The 21,380-nt window shown below is 40.0% G+C and overlaps 1 protein-coding gene across 1 annotated transcript in view; it reads left to right on the plus strand.

Annotated features, from left to right (window-relative positions):
• The window catches only part of LOC124566579 (protein dopey-1 homolog), a 378,074-nt gene that overhangs the window by 292,460 nt on the left and 64,234 nt on the right, over positions 1–21,380 (plus strand). The window contains exon 29 of the mRNA XM_047131121.1: positions 18,745–18,940. Coding sequence (XP_046987077.1) covers positions 18,745–18,940 — 196 coding nt within the window. The remainder of the gene's footprint in view (positions 1–18,744; positions 18,941–21,380) is intronic.

Genomic DNA, 21,380 nt, shown 5'->3' on the forward strand with positions numbered 1-21,380 from the left:
TATAGTGGGCATGCGGGAGGCCAAGTGGACGTACCGCCGAATTGCTCAACACGTGGGGCGTGAGGTCTCCACAGTACATCGATGTTGTCGCCAGTGGTCGGCGGAAGGTGCACGTGCCCGTCGACCTGGGACCGGACCGCAGCGACGCACGGATGCACGCCAAGACCGTAGGATCCTACGCAGTGCCGTAGGGGACCGCACCGCCACTTCCCAGCAAATTAGGGACACTGTTGCTCCTGGGGTATCGGCGAGGACCATTCGCAACCGTCTCCATGAAGCTGGGCTACGGTCCCGCACACCGTTAGGCCGTCTTCCGCTCACGCCCCAACATCGTGCAGCCCGCCTCCAGTGGTGTCGCGACAGGCGTGAATGGAGGGACGAATGGAGACGTGTCGTCTTCAGCGATGAGAGTCGCTTCTGCCTTGGTGCCAATGATGGTTGTATGCGTGTTTGGCGCCGTGCAGGTGAGCGCCACAATCAGGACTGCATACGACCGAGGCACACAGGGCCAACACCCGGCATCATGGTGTGGGGAGCGACCTCCTACACTGGCCGTACACCACTGGTGATCGTCGAGGGGACACTGAATAGTGCACGGTACATCCAAACCGTCATTGAACCCATCGTTCTACCATTCCTAGACCGGCAAGGGAACTTGCTGTTCCAACAGGACAATGCACGTCCGCATGTATCCCGTGCCACCCAACGTGCTCTAGAAGGTGTAAGTCAACTACCCTGGCCAGCAAGATCTCCGGATCTGTCCCCCATTGAGCATGTTTGGGACTGGATGAAGCGTCGTCTCACGCGGTCTGCACGTCCAGCACGAACGCTGGCCCAACTGAGGCGCCAGGTGGAAATGGCATGGCAAGCCGTTCCACAGGACTACATCCAGCATCTCTACGATCGTCTCCATAGTAGAATAGCAGCCTGCATTGCTGCGAAAGGTGGATATACACTGTACTAGTGCCGACATTGTGCATGCTCTGTTGCCTGTGTCTATGTGCCTGTGGTTCTGTCAGTGTGATCATGTGATGTATCTGACCCCAGGAATGTGTCAATAAAGTTTCCCCTTCCTGGGACAATGAATTCACGGTGTTCTTATTTCAATTTCCAGGAGTGTATTATGTGGAAGTATATGAGATGGATTTTCTGTGTGTGTACTATGTACCAGAGAATCACTATATTAACCCGTTTAGTTGACTCGCGTGGACATCCTTTATCAATATGTGGTGTGCTATTTAGAATATTACTGCAAATTCTGTTGGTTTCTTAGAGTTTGACAATATGTATACTGTAGTCATCATATTGTAGCTGTAATTTTTCGGATACACCAAACAATGAGACTGTTGTCCTGAAAACAGGTTGTACTGTCCTTTTATTGGAAAATAAAATTTATAGGACTGTATTGGATGTTGGATGGTTTGAGGTAGCCAATATACCTTGTTCTCTTTGGAATTATCCACCAGTATGCATTCAGTGTTCTTTTTATCTCATTTACAACCGCTTGAGTTTGGTTTATGACACTTAATCTTGCTTCCAAATATTCTTAAATGCTGAATGTCAGGTTTCTCTCCAATGAATGCTTCTTCCTACATCAATTTCCATGGTTTTAAGGCTTTTGTGTGTTATATGTTACTGAAATTCACTGCACTGTTGTAGATATTTGCCACCCCCTACCCCCACCCTCCCCCCAATCTTCTTTTCGGTTGACCTACATCAACCTGTAAGCATCTGGCTTTTTTTACTATGGTTCGGTTGTAGGAACCTGCCACTCTGTTTTGTTGTGATATGTGTAGCACTATTGCTTGATGTCTTATACCTTCTGTCTTCAAGAAGTATACAAGATTCAGGTTCACAGTTGCTTTTCCATCGTCAGTATGCAAGATATGAACTTTACTACAAGTCTGTTTTTCCACTAACTTCCTGAAAACTCTGTTGATTTCATTAGTTATTTGTTAGTGTTAGGAAATGTTTAGCACCTTCAATGCACCTTCAATTGACCATGTCTCATTGGGTCCATACAAATCAGAATATATTAATACAAGAATACTGTTCACTGTTGACTTGGAATGTTGGTAAGGTAAATTTACCTGTATAGCTTCCGAGCATGTAGCACATTGAGAATCAGTAGTTCCCACATATTCAATGCTACTGGCCACACATTCCCAATAAGTTTCCACTGTGTCAGGGTTTAAATGTCATAACCTTCTATGCCACAAGTTCATGATATTTAATGTAGGTATGGACTTTGTTGCAACAGACTGATTATCTGGTAGAGCCATGCTGTTATGAAGGTACACTCGTGCATCAGGTTTCTTGTCTGTATTGTGAATGTGACAGCTTTGCATATCAAAGGTAACTGAATGTCTCTTTTCAACTAACTTGCTCAAAGAAAATAAATTTTGTGCTTAACTTTTGACATGTAAAGAATGTCTATTAGATTAATATTCATCTTTTTTATGCCAACAAATGTATCAATGTGTGTGCAAGCAATTTCTTCACTGTTTAAATTTTCATAACTTGTCACCACTACTTATGTACTTAACACTGATGTACAAGACTTTGTCACACAGGGATTTAGGCATATGTGCTGCTCCACTGGTGTCTACATATCATTAATTATCTATGAGGTTGTTACCCCAGAAGTAGTGAAAAATGTTTTGTAATTTGCATTGCTTACCGATTACTTACCACCTGCCTTCGTTTTGCTGTGACAGTTGTTTGTACTGTGCCATGTATCATCCTTCACTTTAATTACTGGTGTATAGGAATTCTTTACATTCACAATCATCAGCTCATAATGTTTAACTACCTAGAATTTGGAACTCTTTTGGAGACCTTTCCTTATCTGGCATGTCGTTCTGCAATTGAATTGTGAGGAGTGTTTTCAGCTAACAGATTTTCAATAAAGTCCACAGTCTTCATAGACATTTTTTAATTTGTCCCACACTTAGTTTGCATTTGTTTGTTCTGTAAGTGCACATTAATGCATTAATTCATTCAAGATACACACTTTCATTCCATCCATTATTATGGCTGAGATGCATTCCTATAACTTTTGTGTTACAGATATATTTTACTCATTTGCCCATGCATCATGTTTATCATATGGGACAAATTGTAGCAGTAATTGAAGAAGAATATGTGTTTCTGTTAGAATTTTATTTAAGTATTTGTGCATTGCAAATGGACAAAGTATACATATGTCTTTGTTATGGTAGTCTTTAAATATATATGTACTGGAGAGGACAAAGTGTACATATCGATGTAAGAATTAATTGTAAGCCAACTAACATAACATTTAAAACCGTTACATTGTGGACAAAATTAAAGTTACACATGGCATATGTTGGTGTACATCTACATAATACTCTGCAAGCTACCGTTGGTGTGTGGCGGAGGGTACCCTGTACCATTACTAGTCACTTTGTTACCTGTTCCAATCAGAAATAGAATGAGGGAAAAATGACTACACACCTCTGTATGAGCCCTAATTTCTCTTATCATATGTTCGTGGTCCTTATGCAAAATGTGCATTGGTGACAGTAGGATCTTGCAGCAGTCTACTTCCAATGCCAGTTCCCTAAATATTTTCTGTAGCATTCCTTGAAGCGAACATTGCCTTCCCTCTGGGGATTTCTATTTGAGTTCCAGTAGCATTAATGTAATACTTGCGTGTTGATTAGACCTACCAGTAACTAATCAAGCAGCCACCTTTGAATTGCTTCAATGTCTTCCTTTACTCTGACCTGGTGGGAATCCCAGAGACTAAGCAGTACTCACACTGCTGTTTTATGTGCGGTCTCCTTTACAGATGAACCACACTTTCCTAAAATTCTCCCAGTAAACTGAAGTTGACCATTCACCTTCCCCGCTACAATCCTTACATCCTCGTTCCATTTAATATATCTTTGTAACATTATACCTAGTTATTTAATCAACTGACTATGTAACTAATGCTGTAGTCGAACATTACAGGATTGTTTTTCTTACTCATCGGCATTAACTTACATTTTACTACACTCAGACGTAGCTGCTATTCATCACACCAACTAGATATTTTGTCTAAGTCATCATGTGTCCTCCTACAGTAATTCAACAGTGATATCTTTCTGTACACCACAGCGTCTTCAGCAAACAGCCACAGATAGCTATTCACCCTGTCTTTCAGCTCATTGATGTGTATAGAGAATAATAGCAGCCCTATCACACTTCCCTGGGACACTCCTGATGAACACTCACTGTCAAAGACAATGTGCTGGGTCCTATAACTTAAGAAGCCGTAAAGCCATTCACATATCTGGGATCCTACCTCATATGCTTGTACCCTCATTAACAATCTCCAGTGTGTCACGATGTCAAACACTTTTCTGAAATCTAGGAATATGAAATCTGCCTGTTGCCCTTCATACATAGTTCATAGAATATCATGTGAAAAAAATGGAAAGCTGAGTTTCCCATGAGTGATGCTTCTTAAAACTGTGCTGATTTGTGGATAGAAGCTTTTCTGTTCCAAGGAACTTCATTATATTCAAACTAAGAATGTTTGAGAAGTCTTCAGCAAACTGATGTTAAGGATATTGGTCTGTAATTTTGCGGGTCAGTTCTTTTACCCTTCATACATATGGGACAGACCTGTGCATCTCCATTGGCTTGGTACTTTGTGCAGGGTGAGAGATTCGCAATAAATGCAAGTTAAGTCTGGGGCCAGTGCCATAGATGACTATTTTGTCAAACTAAATTGGGGTTCCATTCAGACCTGGTGACTTTTTGTTTGCAACTTTTTCAGTTGCTTTTCTACACTAGGGATCCCTATTACTAAGTTCACCTCATATAAGTCTGTGTGATGATCAGACAATGACATTTTGTATGATCCTCCTGTGTGAACAATTTTGTTAAATGCAAAATTTTGAACTTCAGCTTTCCTTTTGCTGTCTTCTATTGTCACACCATATCGGTCAATGTGTGACTGGATAGAAGCCTTCGACCTACTTAGCAATTTTATGAAGGACCAGAATGCTGTTGGGTTCTTGGCTAAATCCTTTGTTAAAGTGTGATGGTGGTAGTTGTATGCTTCAGACACCACTCTCTTAAAGATGCAAGAAACTTTTCTAACTTTTACTTGTAACCATTTGTGTTCTCTTTTGATCCAAGAGTGCAACAGTCTTTGCTTCCTCATTATTTTCTGAATTTTGTTATTAAACTGTGTTGGGTCTTTTCCATCCTTAATCCACTTGCTCAGCACCTACTTCTCCAGAGTGTGATTTACAATCCATTTAAACTTTGCCCATAAATCCTTTATTTCCATCATACTGGAACTAAATGGTGTCCATTCATTGTCTAAGGGGGATGCTAGCAATGGCTTATCTGCTCTTTCTAACAGAAAATGCAGCAACAGAACAAAGTGTCATACTGGTAAAATTCTTCTCAAAGGAGTTCTTACTATTTTTGACTGAGCAAGGTACTTCATTATAGAGTATGCTCCCTATGTCATGGTATCTTCTCAGTCTCTGGTTTGTCTGATGAATGTTATCACAAGCATGGGTGTGTTGGTCATGCATATAAATATTTGTTTCAAATAGATGGAGTTCTTGGTGTGACTGTGTAGGCTTTCCTGACATATTAAGACGTGACGTATGCTAATCTCACTGATATTCATTTATACCATGAAATGGTGGTCCTGTTACATGCTGCAGGAGACCAACAGAAGATGTGGCAGTAACCACCGCTACTGCCCTACCAAAAGTAAATGTATAGCACCCAAGTGGGTAAAGGTGGCAAAAAGCTGTGAATTACTATCAGTTATCATATCAACGTGTCCTGCTGGTTGAGTCAACAACCGTCACTTTTTAATGTCAAATAAAACAGGGTTCTGAGTGTTACTTACAGGCTAACCCTCTCTGTAGCACTGTCTGCCAATCTAATTTCAGTAGCTCTCTTTAAAACTTACCGTATTTACTCGAATCTAAGCCGCACTCAAATCTAAGCCGCACCTAAAAAATGAGACTCGAAATCAAGGAAAAAAAAATTTCCCGAATCTAAGCCGCACCTGAAATTTGAGACTCGAAATTCAAGGGGAGAGAAAAGTTTTAGGCCGCACCTCCAAATCGAAACAAAGTTGGTCCATTGTGAGATGAGACACAATTTAGGTAGAATGAATGACGATATAGCTACAGTAGTTTGGTTCGAGTCGTAAGCTTAGCAGTTAAGCTTTACCAGGTAGCCATTGCTATGCGTCAGGCGCTCCGTCCGTATTTATACCGGTACCCTTCCTTTTTCACGTGCTTCGTCTGGTTTGAATTGATTGCTTATTTTTCTTTGATCTGATAAGCGCCGTTCTCTTTGTTATAGGTGTTTACGTCACGCTAAGCTGAAAATGCATTACTGCACTGTGTCATGCATTGTTTGTCGCATTCTCATGATGAGTGTTTACGGCCTGTCGCCGCTCGCGGCATGGCTTGCTTTTGTGCACGCTACCGCCACTTACAATTATATAAAAAAAAAAGAAAAAAGAGAGAGAGAGAGGAATCGTCTCATTAGCGAAACAATGGCAAGAGACTGCTATTTGTTGTTACTTACACTGCTGCTTTCTTTGATAATGATCAACAAGAACCAAATAATATACTGCGTATGACAGAAGTTCTGAACGAGAGTTAAGCGAAAATTTTTCTCCCTTTGAAAATCTTTGCAGACGCCTCATTAGTACACATCATTCTGCACAGAAATTAGTCATTTTAGATTTAAAAATTTAGTCAATCGCCGTGCTTCATTTCTGACTGTATCACTATCAGGCATAAGAATAATACGAATATAAACATGACATGATATGTATATTCTTCCGCGTTTGCTGTTGTCTCACTCTAGTTTCGTAGTTCATTAGGCAGACAGGATTTAAATGAGATAGCAGCAAACACGAAACAATACATAGAAAATGTTTCTATTCGTATTATTCTTATGGTGAAGAGAATACTGCATGTGATTCACAGTTCATAAAAGATCCTATTAGCAACCATCTCTTCTCACAGGAAGGAAAAAATTCAGAACGTAGAGTTGGCCATATTGGCAAACATCCCAAACAGTCTTGCCACTCAGATTTTCGTAGTACATTGAAATGCTGCTACATTCGAAGATGAACTATACGGAATTTGTATTTACTTCGTTGGATAATGTATGAAAATGCAGTGGTCGAAACTCGGGGCGGAGAAAAAAAGCTCGTCTTCCACCTTTTTTTTAAATTTATTTACTCACGCCGAGGTTTTAGCGCCAGTATATATCTTTGTGCCTGCAAAGTGCAAAGCATGCGTGTGTAGCGCTACATATATTCGACGGCAGAAGTTACTACCTACCAACATTTTTCAGAACTTCCGCTTACTTTGCACTCGATTCTAAGCCGCAGGCGGTTTTTTGGATTACAAAAAACCGGAAAAAAGTGCGGCTTAGATTCGAGTAAATATGGTAGTCAAAAATTTAGTCTTATCATACAAAATTATGCATCTCTTGGGAAGGCACTGCCCTGCCACTGCAGATTTATCAGCTCGGCATATCTGTGTTGATTGGTACAGATTGTTTTGCCTGTATATGATTTTCCACAGAAACGTTGGATTTTGTAAACACCGGGCATCCTCAATTCCAAGTCATCTCCTAATGAGTCCAGGAGCGCTCTAGTCTTGGCTGGCAGATGGAGTACACTTGTGATGATATATCTTTTTAAAATTCTTTCTGTTTATTTATTTTTTTTTTTTAATATATGCCCCCAATGTATTGTAGAAAAGCCACTAATCTACATACATTTTCTAGTCATTTTGGCACATTTGTATGTGTAGCCATTCTGCTTGAACAATTGATCCAGGTCTTGTGTCAAGATTTCTACATCTGAGATGGCATTTGTCCTCTTTGCCAACATCCGCAGGACCCTAGTGTGTTATTTTGATGAATGGCAACTAGTTGCAGGCAGATACAACTCCATGTGCGTCATTTTTTGAACAACACTCTTTCCCAGAGTCCCATTGTCCTTTCTGTAGACCATTATATGTAAAAATTGAAGCTTTCTATCCCTTTTGACCACCACCATGAACTTGATGCTGGGGTGAAAGCAATTAAAGTGACCCAGAAAACAGTTTGGAATGTGTATTCCATTTGTACATATCAGAAATGTTGGTATAATAATAATAAAAAAAAAAACCAGTTAAGTTTTAACCCTCGAGCAGATGTGCCGTTACACATAACACAAGCAGGCATACAGTGTACTTTGTACACATGTAAAGAATAGCTGTCTTTATGTTACCAAAGTTAAACAATTATAAAATAAACTTACATTATATTAGTTAAATCACTGTTTAAGTATACAATGAAAAAAATGTTCATTATATCATTCTCTTGTCATGTAGAAGTGTTGCTGCACACTAGTGACCCATACGAAGCATTAAATAGTGCAGTTGCATCAGATTTCTGCCAGCCTCTTATCTGATTACTAATTATCCCAAAGATATTTGCCCCAATGTAGGATTACATTGCTAGCTCAGAATCAGGGTCATTTTCTTACACAGATCGTAAATTTTTTCTCACTTAGTTCTGTGGATATTTTATATTATAGATGCTCGCTTAGATGTATGACAACACAACTTATCATTGTGTTAGCTGAAGCAGTAATGTAGGAATAAGTACAGGCTCACAGTTGTAAAACAACAATGGAATGTTACAAAACAATGTTTTTTTGTGGTTGGTGTATTTTGTGCACAGACACACCCACTTAAAGGTTAAAAATGCCGGTCTCAGAGTGCTACCTTCAAAAACTTCCAAAAATAAATTGATGAATATGGGGGATGATGGGCTTCCCATAGTCATTTTGTTCAAAGAAATTGTCATGAAATAAACCATATTGTGGCAAAGCGTTGTCATTTCCAGGATTTCACTAATTATCATCAAGGACTCTTCAAGAGGATGAGTAAAGAGAGAGATTACATCAAAAGCTCACACCCAAATCCAAGGGACCAAGACATAAAGACTTCAATAGTTGTATAACAACTGTGGAATTGGAAAAGCGATTTTGATATCTTCTGACATGAAGTCTAAGAAGAGAAGTTTTAATGGGATATAGTGAACTTCCTTGTGAATTTTTGCCAAAGCATAGATCTTGTTAGAATGGCAGCACGATGAAATTTTCCAAGCAACAAACTCTTTGTCAGAATGAAAGCATTTTCTGCTTTATCTGTTCAGCTGGGTCATTCTGCAGTTGAAGGTATGCTGAGTCCTTGAGTAAAAGTTCCATTTTGCCCACATAATCATCCTGTGAAAGAAGAACTGTGGCATTACCTTTGTCCACTGATAGGGCAAATAAATCTGAATCTTCTCTGCTGCCCTTTTGACAGAGGAGAGATTGTTATGGGGGGAGGGGTTGACCCATATGAAATCTCTTGCCTGATTTTTTCCTGCTGGGTCTGCAGGAAAGCTGGACACTGCTCGTTCCACCAAGCGAATAAATTCATTGCTGGAAGACTTCTGAAGTAAGAGCAAAATTTAGGCCTTTCTTTGCACACTGATAGTGTGGCTTCATATAGTTCTTTACTCATGAGGTTAATCATGATCCATCAGTGGGTATCATCATCGGATGTCATCGGTTAAGAACAAAAATGTTGAAACTTTAAAGATTACCTACTGATGGCGCTTCTGTGCACAGTTCGATAGTGCTGAAGAAGAGCAATCCCAAGGTGACATAGGATCGAGGAAGCCTGGTGTTTGGGAAATTGTATATAGACCAAAAATCTGCATCATTCAACACAGGTGCGCTGAGCACACACATTTGAAGCACTCTGAGAAATCTGCAGTGGCACAGTGTCTTACCAAGGGGGACAGAACCTTGTATGATAAGACACAACTGCTTGCCTCTGCATCTTGCTATTGAGAAAGTATTTTAATGGAAGCTGTCAAGATAATACTGGCAGGCAGCATTATAAGTGGAGGTCAGGGTTATCCTTTTAAGTAAGACTTGGAACCCTGTTTTATTTGATGTTAAAAGACAATGGTCACTGACCTAGTCGGCAGAATATGTTGACAATGATAACAGCAATTCATTGATTTTTTTTTTCCAGCTGTCTCCACTGAGGCTCTGTACATTCACTTGCACTAGGGGGCAGCTGTGATGGTTTCTGGTGCATGGGCTCTTGGCCTTATGCACTGTATAAAAGGACTGTAATTTCATGGTATAAATCAGTTCCAGAGAGACAAGCATACAGTTGTCTCACCTGGAGGTGGCATCCAGGTGGACTGCAGAAATATTGTGTTCAGATGATTGTATCATCTGAGACCCGCCAGGGTAGCCGAGAGCACTGACACGCTGCTTCCTGGACTCGGGTAGGCGTGCCGGCCCCGGATCGAATCCGCCCAGCGGATTAACGATGAGGGCTGATGTGCCAGCCAGCATGGATGTGGTTTTTAGGCAGTTTTCCACATCCCGCTATGTGAATACCATGCTGGTCCCCATGTTCCGCCTCAGTTACATGGCTCACAGACATCTGAACACTTTCACACTATTCCACGGATTACACTCGACGCAGACAGTTGGGCTACACTGATTCTGTCCCGGGGGGTACGAGGTGGCGGCAGGGAGGCCATCCGGCCACCCCTTAAACATTAACATGCCAAATCCGATTAACGATGGCTGACCCTGCATAACTGTGGGACAAGGCTCGAGTGATAGAATGATTGTATGATCTGACTGCAGAACCGAGACGAATACAATCAGATGGAGGTTCTTATTTGCAAATGAAAATGTCTCTAGGATGTATGTATGAAAGTCACTCCAAAAGAAATGCACACTTTTTTTTTACTTAAAAAATCCCACTTTTTTTCTGAATCGTAGCTGCTCACAGAGGTCATAGAAACGTTCTTCCTATGTGTATACAAATTTAATTCAATCTGTTTCTGCAAGTCATGCTGTTATGGCATTCCATCAAGACTGCTGCTGCACATGATGTTCCTCTGAGAAGCAATGTGCTGTTGTAGAGTTCGTATATTGTGAGAACAATACAGTGACTTAACTTTCACAAGAGATTAAAGAAGGTGTATGCAGACAGTACTGTTGATCACTGTACATTAGACAACCAGATTATCTGCTGAAAGTGGGTATGGCAATACCCGGGGCCTCCCGCACAACTGCAGCATGAGCACTCCACAGACTGCCAACAGAGTGATGTGTATTCTCGATCTGATTTTGGCCGACAAATGTATTGCAATGAATGAACTGTAAATCCGAGTGGGAGTAGGAGAAATGGGTGTGTGCAGAATATTGAGACAGTTGAAGTTGGAAAATGTTTGTGTAAGGTGGGTTCTGAGAATGTTTGCAGGAGCCTATGTTGTAACTGCAACAGGAACGGTTGCACATTTGCCACAAACAAAAACGCGGTGGGACTGAACGAGAGTGGCCCGCGAACAAACAAGACGGTCGAACACGAATGGAAGGACAAGCACGACAGACAACCGAGCAAGACACCAAGATTAACAAAAAGTATTAAGCAAAGGGGTCACAAGAGATAATCCTATGAAATCGAAACAACGCCCACTCATAAATGGGAAGTAAGCACACGCAACATAAACACGATGTCTGTGAGTGAGATATCAACCGACTCAACGCGAATACCAGACTGCCTCACTGAGTGAGAGTCAGCCGCCTTAATACATGACAGGGTATGTCACTATTGGCCGCTGGGACCACGTGCTCCACAGTGGTGATCTCACATTATACTCGGCCAGGAGCGCATGCAGCCATGGCTTACGGCGTGACTGCTGCAGAGACCTCTAGTGGTCATCAAGTTCCATGCCATACGGCATGGATTCGAAACCTGTGGCGCTCGGTACCAGAGCCAGTATACAGACCTTGTTTCCACAGTGGCATAAAGCAGTGGAAAGAGACAGACATTATGTGGAAAAATGTCATTTCGTCTCTTGCGAATTTTTTGACATATGGTAGAAATATCAAAGGTATGTAAAATACATTGAGTGTTTGAAAAAACTGTGCATTTATTTTGGAGTGACCCTTTTTCATGGGAGACGTAAATTCCCAATTTTTTGAAGAGTGGCTTGGTGGATGCTTGTGGTGACAATCTTGTCATGACCTTGACAAATAATTTTTGCATAGTAATTTTTGGTTATTGACTGCAGAAAGGAATTCCACATAAAAGGATTGAATTCACATGAGCAAAATCTACTGTTCTAATGGTAGTCAAGTCACACCTTTGACAAAGAACTGGCATAGCAGAGGGTACTCCTGTTGCACAGCAGTTTATTTCCTCAACCCAAGGAACTTAATCTCACTGACCTGTTCATTTATTTTATTGTTTATGAGTAGTGACTATGTGTGTTGTATATTTCTTTGGTGTGCAGAAGACCATATGAACTGTTTTGTCCATATTAAGTAAGAGGTTGTTGTTATCGTGTTTTACGGGCTATAAGATGCTATGGACTCCAAGGGACACCTTAATTTTTAAGCAATTTTTTTAAAAAAAGAAATAACATTTCACCACTCTTATTGATAGCTTGCAAAGCCAGAATAAAAAAGAAATACTTAGTTTACAAAACCGAAGTGACCTTTAAAATCCTTGAAAATCGTCATCTGAACTTTCTTCCTCTTCTTTCTCCTCTTCCTCTTCATGATCATCAGTTTCCTCTTCATACATAAGATGGTCTTCACTGCTCCTCTTCATATGTAAGATGGTCTTCACTGTCACTGAGACGCTAATTATGCCACACTTCTTGAAAAATTTAACACTAATGTCTTCTCTCACTCTAGACCACAATGTGTTATGTCCAGTGAGACACTTGTTTGATTGTAGGTTGTTTTAAAGCTCCCTTTGGCGTGAGTTCATACACTTTAGATGGTTTATTTATTGAGACATCAAAAGATTGCAGTTGTGAAGTAAGTCCTCCCAGAATAACAGCAAGCTGTGTATTTCCCTGTCTCAATTTCTCTTTCACAGAATTTTTCAAATGACTACTAAACCGATCTAGTGCAAGAAGAGAACTTTAATAAAGCACCTTTCCTTCTCCCCAACACTCTGTTAATCCATAATTTCATAACAGCCTCGTCCATCCAACTCTTGTCATGTAAGTGAACAACAACATCTGGCAGTATTTGAGAAGGTTTTGGCATTGGATTAAATTTCGAGTTTTAGCACCTTTTAAGGCAACAGCTATGTCCCTCGGCACATCAAATGGCAGAGATTTCCATCCATAGTCTCCATTTAGCCTAGTCCCCACACCACTTTTTTTATGTTGAATAATAAAGTCGTGGAAAGACAATATTTTCTCTTCATGCTCTTGTGGCATTTTCCAATATGTTTTGGTTTTGGTTTGCATGCTAAGTCTATGATGCATCATGAGCGTATGGCACCAACCAACTCCACCCTTAAGCTGTTAAGTTCCACAGTTGTTGTTGTTGTTGTTGAGGTCTTCAGTCCTGAGACTGGTTTCATGCAGCTCTCCGTGCTACTCTATCCTGTGCAAGCTTCTTCATCTCCCAGTACCTACTGCAGCCTACATCCTTCTGAATCTGCTTAGTGTATTCATCTCTTCGTCTCCCTCTACGATTTTTACCCTCCACGCTGCCCTCCAGTACTAAATTGGTGATCCCTTGATGTACTAAATTGGTGATCCCTTGATGCCTCAGAACATGTCCTACCAACCGATCCCTTCTTCTAGTCAAGTTGTGCTACAAACTCCTCTTCTCCCCAATTCTATTTAATACCTCCTCATTAGTTATGTGATCTACCCATCTAATCTTCAGCATTCATCTGTAGCACCACATTTCGAAAGCTTCTATTCTCTTCTTGTCTAAATTATTTATCGTCCATGTTTCACTTCCATACATGGCTACACTCCATACAAATACTTTCAGAAACGACTTCCTAACACTTACATCAATACTCGATGTTAACAAAGAAACGTTTTCCTTGCCATTGCCAGTCTACATTTTATATCCTCTCTGCTTCGACCATCATCAGTTATTTTGCTCCCCAAATAGCAAAACTCCTTTACTACTTTGAGTGTCTCATTTCCTAATCTAATTCCCTCAGCATCACCCGGCTTAAATCAACTACATTCCATTATCCTTGTTTTTGCTTTTGTTGATTTTCATCTTATATCCTCCTTTCAAGACACTGTCCATTCCGTTCAACTGCTCTTCCAAGTCCTTTGCTGTTTCTGACAGAATTACAATGTCATTGGCGAACCTCAGAGTTTTTATTTCTTCTCCATGGATTTTAATACCTACTCCGAATTTTTCTTTTGTTTCCTTTACTGTTTTCTCAATATACAGATAGAATAACATAGGGGAGAAGCTACAACTCTGTCTCACTCCCTTCCCAACCATCACTTCCCTTTCATGCCCCTCGACTCTTACAACTGCCATCTGGTTTCTGTACAAATTGTAAATAGCCTTTCGCTCCCTGTATTTTACCCCTGCCACCTTAAGAATTTGAAAGAGAGTATTCCAGTCAACATTGTCAAAAGCTTTTTCTAAGTCTACAAATGCTAGAAATGTAGGTTTGCCTTTCCTTAATCTATTTTCTAAGATAAGTCGTAGGGTCAGTATTGCCTCACATGTACCAACATTTCTGCGGAATCCAAACTGATCTTCGCCGACATCTGCTTCTACCAGTTTTTCCATTCGTCTGTAAAGAATTCGCGTTAGTATTTTGCAGCTGTGACTTATGAAACTGATAGTTCAGTAATTTTCACATCTGTCAACACCTGCTTTCTTTGGGATTGGAATTATTATATTCTTCTTGAAGTCTGAGGGTATTTTGCCTTTCTCATACATCTTGCTCACCAGATGGTAGAGTTTTGTCAGGACTGGCTCTCCCAAGGCCGTCAGTAGTTCCAATGGAATGTTGTCTACTCCCGGGGCCTTGTTTAGACTCAGGTCTTTCAGTGCTCTGTCAAACTCTTCACGCAGTATCATATCTCTCATTTCATCTTCATCTACATCCTCTTCCATTTCCATAATATTGTCCTCAAGTACATCGCCCTTGTATAGACCGTCTATATACTCCTTCCACCTTTCTGCTTTCCCTTCTTTGCTTAGAACTGGGTTTCCATCTGAGCTCTTGATATTGATGCAAGTGGTTCTCTTTTCTCCAAAGGTCTCTTTAGTTTTCCTGTAGGCAGTATCTATCTTACCCCTAGTGAGATAAACCTCTACATCCTTACATTTGTCCTCTAGCCATCCCTGTTTAGCCATTGTGCACTTCCTGTCGATCTCATTTTGGAGACGTTTGTATTCCTTTTTGCCTGCTTCACTTACTGCATTTTTGTATTTTCTCCTTTCATCAATTAAATTCAGTATCTCTTCTGTTACCCAAGGATTTCTGCTAGCCCTCGTCTTTTTACGTACTTGATCCTCTGCTGCCTTCACTATTTCATTCCTCAAAGCTACCCATTCTTCTTCTACTGTGTTTCTTTCCCCCATTCCTGTGAATTGTTCCCTTATGCTCTCCCTGAAACTCTCTACAACCTCTGGTTGTTTGAGTTTATCCAGGTCCCATCTCCTTCAATTCCCACCTTTTTGCAGTTTCTTCAGTTTTAATCTACAGTTCATAACCAATAGATTGTGGTCAGAGTCCACATCTGCCCCTGCAAATGTCTTACAATTTAAAACCTGGTTCCTAAATCTCTGTCTTACCATTATATAATCTATCTGAAACCTTTTAGTATCTCCAGGGTTCTTCCATGTATACAAACTTCTTTTATGATTCTTGAACCAAGTGTTAGCTATGATTAAGTTATGCTCTGTGCAAAATTCTAACAGACATCTTCCTCTTTCATTTCTTACCCCCAATCCATATTCACCTATTATGTTTCCTTCTCTCCCTTTTCCTACACTCGAATTCCAGTCACCCATGACTATTAAATTTTTGTCTCCCTTCACTATCTGAATAATTTATTTTATCTCATCATACATTTCATCATCATCTGCAGAACTAGTTGGCATATAAACTTGTACTACTGTAGTAGATGTGGGCTTCGTGTCTATGTTGGCCACAATAATGCGTTCACTATGCTGTTTGTAGTAGCTTACCCGTACTCCTATTTTTTTATTCATTATTAAACCTACTCCTGCATTACCCCTATTTGCTTTTGTATTTATAACCCTGTATTCACCTGACCAGAAGTCTTGTTCCTCCTGCCACCGAACTTCACTAATTCCCACTATATCTAACTTTAACCTATCCATTTCCGTTTTTAAATTTTCTAACCTACCTGCCCGATTAAGGGATCTGACATTCCACGCTCTGATCCGTAGAACGCCAGTTTTCTTTCTCCTTATAACGACGTCCTCCTGAGTAGTCCCCGCCTGGAGATCCGAATGGGGGACTATTTTACCTCCGGAATATTTTACCCAAGAGGACACCATCATCGTTTAATCGTACAGTAAAACTGCATGCCCTCGGGAAAAATTACGGCTGTAGTTTCCCCTTGCTTTCAGCCGTTTGCAGTACCAGCACAGCAAGGCCGTTTTGGTTAGTGTTACACAGGATGTTGCCCCTGCAACTACTGAAAAGGCTGCTGCCCCTCTTCAAGAACCACACGTTTGTCTGGCCTCTCAACAGATACCCCTCCATTGTGGTTGCACCTACGGTACGGCTATCTGTGTCGTTGAGGCATGCACGCGTCCCCGCCAACAGCAGGGTCAAAGTTCCACAGTAGCACTAGCTTATTGGGATGTGTTTGAATCATTTTTGTATTAATTCCAATGCCATTTTGATGGTGCCGATGAATCCACTTAAGTACATCACCTTCTAGTTATGTCCATTTTGCATTCAGTCCTCTATTTGCACATTTAGTCTTCCTCCCTTTTTTTCCCCCAGTTCTTCTGTACTAGCTTGCCAATCGCAATTGGTTTTTTTATGTTGGTCGAGGCCCGAAATGCCGCTCAGCTGCTCTGTTTCCATGTTGTTCTACATTGTGCTAATTCTTCCAGTTTATAGCTCACTATGAATATCTTTTTCTTTCCATTATGAAATTAGCTACTACCAAAAATATTGTACTGTTACTGATGATGAAAATCACTTTCAGTTCAAGTTCACTGGCACAATAGACTGCAGTGACGCACCATAGGCTGTTCTGTGTTTGTGATAGTGGGGTGGGAGGGAGACAGTGTTAGCAAGCTTGTGAATACCCGCAACTCATGTTCATCGCATTGGTGCACTGCTGCCACCAGTTGATTCCAATGTTGCCAGATAGAGATAGGTTTCCTGTGGCATTAAAGATATGGCCTTTTTTAAGACTGTTGGGAATTTTTAAACCAAATGCTGGACATTTTTATGTTAATTTTGATTGTAAGATTGCCTTGTAATCCATAAAATAGGTATAGACCATGGTGATAGGAAGGGCATCCAGCTGCCATCTGTCCCTAACATTGCCAAATCCAGAATAACATGCCGACCCCATTAACACACATGATAAGCCAGGAAAAAAATCGTAGAGCCATTGCAAACGTGTTAGGTAGATCCTACTTCTGTAAGAAGCTATAACTCCAATATTCTTCTGTTGTATAATGTAACAGAGATACATGTATTTTTCCCTGCTGAACTTAGAAAAGATATAAGGAAGTGAAAGTGTTCTGGGCCAAGCCTATAACGTAATGTTTTAATGTAATTTCAGACAAAGTGGTCACAATTTGAAGCAACTTGCATAACCTTTTTACTACTTACACAACACATCATATACCAAGTATCCATTGATATGTCGACAAAGGTACAAAAGATAAGATTAGATTCAGTTTTTGTTCCATGGAATCAAAAATGGAATGATTCTCGTGGATATGGAACATGTCAAAGTATAACATAAAACATTTGAATATAATACTTACTACCCTGATCATTTGTCGGGAGATAGTCAAAATAGGTTAATACAATGTAGTAAACTGGAACAGCGAATATTTATAGAATTAACACACTGCCAGAATGAAACACTGCTTTGCACTATTAATAAATTTATCCTACACTAAATACCTAACCTTGACTTGTGACCAAGTGTTGCCAAAACTGAAATCTAACAGATATTTTTATTTAAGTCTCTGTTAAAGGCATGTATTCTCATACACAACAGTAATCAAAGCAAGAGAAACAAAGCAAAGTTGTGGAAGTATAGGCATATTGGGATAAAATAATTTTACTCTAGTATCTGTGGATACTTGTTATTTTTTGTGTGTTCTGTTTGTGTAGTGAAACTGTTATGCGAGTTGCTTCAAACTGTGACCACTTTATTTTAAATTCTATCAAAACAATAGGTTATGGGCTTGGCCCAGAACACTTTCATTTTGTTATATCTTCTCTACCCCTAACCTGTGAAGGATAAATTCATATGACACCTGACAAAAATGTTTTCTGAGTGTCATACCATGCCATAATGGAAAAAACTATACTGGTCAAACCAACGTTTCAGTCCCAGTGCCCTTCTTCTGGGTCTACTGGGCCATCAGTGGACTCAGCAGGAGGTCACTATAACCGTGGTTGAAATGTTGGTTTCTCAAATATAGTTTTTAAAATTATGATGCATGATGATACTCAGAAAACTTTTATGTCAACTGACTCTGGCTGTTGAAGCCAGTGCAATTATATCATATGATATCGTCTTCCACAATTCATATCTTAAACTGTGCTGATAATTGCTATATTCTTATGTATAAAAATAAATTTTACTGACACGTGTCACACAAATTGGTGAAATAAAGATCTCATATGCTCACAGAACGGCTTGCTGAAAGCCTGCGGTTGCCACAAGTGGTTCCATCAGTCCAGGCACAAGTGTTTCTATGCTTCCGAGTGCTGTTGCTGCGAATGTCACCGCAACATGTAACATCATTGTGGCCAGTGATTGTCAGTGAACTAGTCCAAGTGTTCCTGCACATTGAACAGGAGCTTAGTACTGACACTGAGCAATTCAGGTTTGTTTTTACTCTCATATTCCCACATTATTCTTATACTGTTGATTTTCATAACATTTATGTACATCGTTTTGATGCTGACGGATCCGTCAGTTGTCAGTATACTTTATGTAATATGTAAAAATGTTAATTCAATTGCTGAATGGGTGTGTAACTTCAGCATAAGTGCCAGTGACTGCTCAAGCAATATTTGAACAAGATATTGATGTGGTGGAGTGAGGGGATATGTGTCATAAAATTTGCAGATAAATGTTGCATGGGTATTTATTTTGCCTATTTTCTGTTAGAAACAGAAAAAAATGAACTGTGTTTGTAGTGCAATATCGAAGGAAAAAAAAATCATTTCCATGTATTTGTGAAAACACCTTTGAAATTGTGAAACAGCTTTGCATATCTACAACACGATTTTGTAAATATCTCTAAGACAACACCTCGTCATAGCTCTGTAGATGGCTGTTGTTTTCAATTACAGCCATATGCGTTTTGCAGTTGAAAGCTGTCAAAAGTTCTGCCAGGTGTTAGAGATTTCCTTAATTTGACTCCACTGTAGGAGTGTCTCAGTTGTAAAGACCAAATGCATTAAAACTTCATGTAAGATGTGCATTTTTTCATAAATCTCTGTATTTATGACATCATATCTATTGAACGATGTATTGGACAGTGATGTATTTGTATAGATACATTTTGTGGCGTGTGTGTTTACAGTCTGCGAAATATTTTGCATATAGATTTAGTGAGAAAGAAGTAATAAATTTAAATGTCTTGCACAGTGCAGCAGAGTTCACACATCTGAATGTTTATGATGTGGTATCTCCTGAACTCTGTATGGTACCATGATATAATTATGTAGGTGCTTTTAGCAGCATATGTGGATATTGTCTGTGGAATCTATTGCAAATAAATTTTATAGCACGGAAGTAATAAATTTTAATATCATGTAAGATATGGCAGTTTTCATGCACCTCATTTTTTATAAAGTCATATCTCCTGCACTGTGATAGGTAGGTGGTTCTTAGCCTGACAGCTATTGTTGCCGGGTAGGTGGTTATAACCCCAACAATGATTGTTTCCTGATGATGGTAAGGGATATGTGTACCAAGTTTGGTTGAAATAGATACAGTGTTTTAAGAGGAGATGTGTGTGTGTATATATATATATATATCACACACACACACACACACACACACACACACACACACACACACACACACCTTTTTGTAATTTGTATGGTTGCATTCTTTGATGGTCTAACATTTTTCCATAAAGATATATAATAGGAAGCAACATAAGTAGCATTTGTAGCTTTGCTACAGCTGAGAAGGAAACCTGAGGGGTGTCAAAATGGAAAGTGTGAACAGTTGTCCGAGACATGGGAGGATCAACAGTAGGGGTGAGAAATATAAGCTCATGCCTTGAGAAGCTCAAGTAATTCTCAGAGAGACTCTCAAGAAGATGAGAACACTTTTTGTGTCACAGCTATGCAGTACACTAAGAACAATATGTTTTACTACTTGCCCATTGTGGCTACAGGCTGAGTCATAAACGGAGGCTTTGCCTTGTCATGCAGTCTAATACATATTCAGTCTGTCAGTCTGCAACACATCCGCAGAAAAGAAATCATGTCATTCCACTTGAATGTAATCATTTGAGTGAAGTAAATAGGAAAGATCTGTATACATTAGTGAGCACCTTTTTTAAATATAGGTTTGCATTGCTGGTTAATGATTTAAATGTGTAAGGTTTAATTCTAGATGACCATTTTATATGTTTTGCCACTTGAAAATCTGGAATGAAGCCCTTCCAGACCTGTGTGATCAAATGATAAGCTGCTCGAAATATGAAGCAGTAACGCTAATGTGAGAACAACTGAAGTGGGATCAGCCACATGACATTTATTTATTTTTATTAAATACTGATGTATTAACACGTATTGATGGCCACCAGTCATATCATAAAACCAAATTGTGATATTCAGTGTACCAACCAGCTGCCATCTGCAAATACAAGCTGAACTACTGAGATACCAGAGCTGTCACCCCTATATGAACCACAGAAGACGCCCAGTCTTGCTCCAGAAGCTACCAGTGCTGCTCCTTACCACAGCACACGTTCAGCGTCACCGGTAATGAATGCTGGAAGGATTTATATACAGTAGTTAAGACAGTTGCCTGTTGTTAAAATGGTGTTCCATATTTCAGTTGATGAGATACCTTTCTAAAGACACTATCCCAATACTGAGATGTGAAAACTAATTTGTGTGCCCTGATATACTATCCAGCATCCCTGTGTTACACAAGGCTCAATCATGGTGGAAATTTCCTGTTGTTGAAGCCTTGTGGGGAACTGCTATGAAAGTGTCATTGCAGGGCTGCAGAGTTTTATACACACTAGGCATCCTTAGTCCCAAATAGTTCTTAAGAGAACCAAGGAGCAGGAGATT

The sequence above is a fragment of the Schistocerca americana genome, chromosome 1 (assembly GCF_021461395.2).
Source record: "Schistocerca americana isolate TAMUIC-IGC-003095 chromosome 1, iqSchAmer2.1, whole genome shotgun sequence".
Lineage (NCBI taxonomy): Eukaryota > Metazoa > Arthropoda > Insecta > Orthoptera > Acrididae > Schistocerca > Schistocerca americana.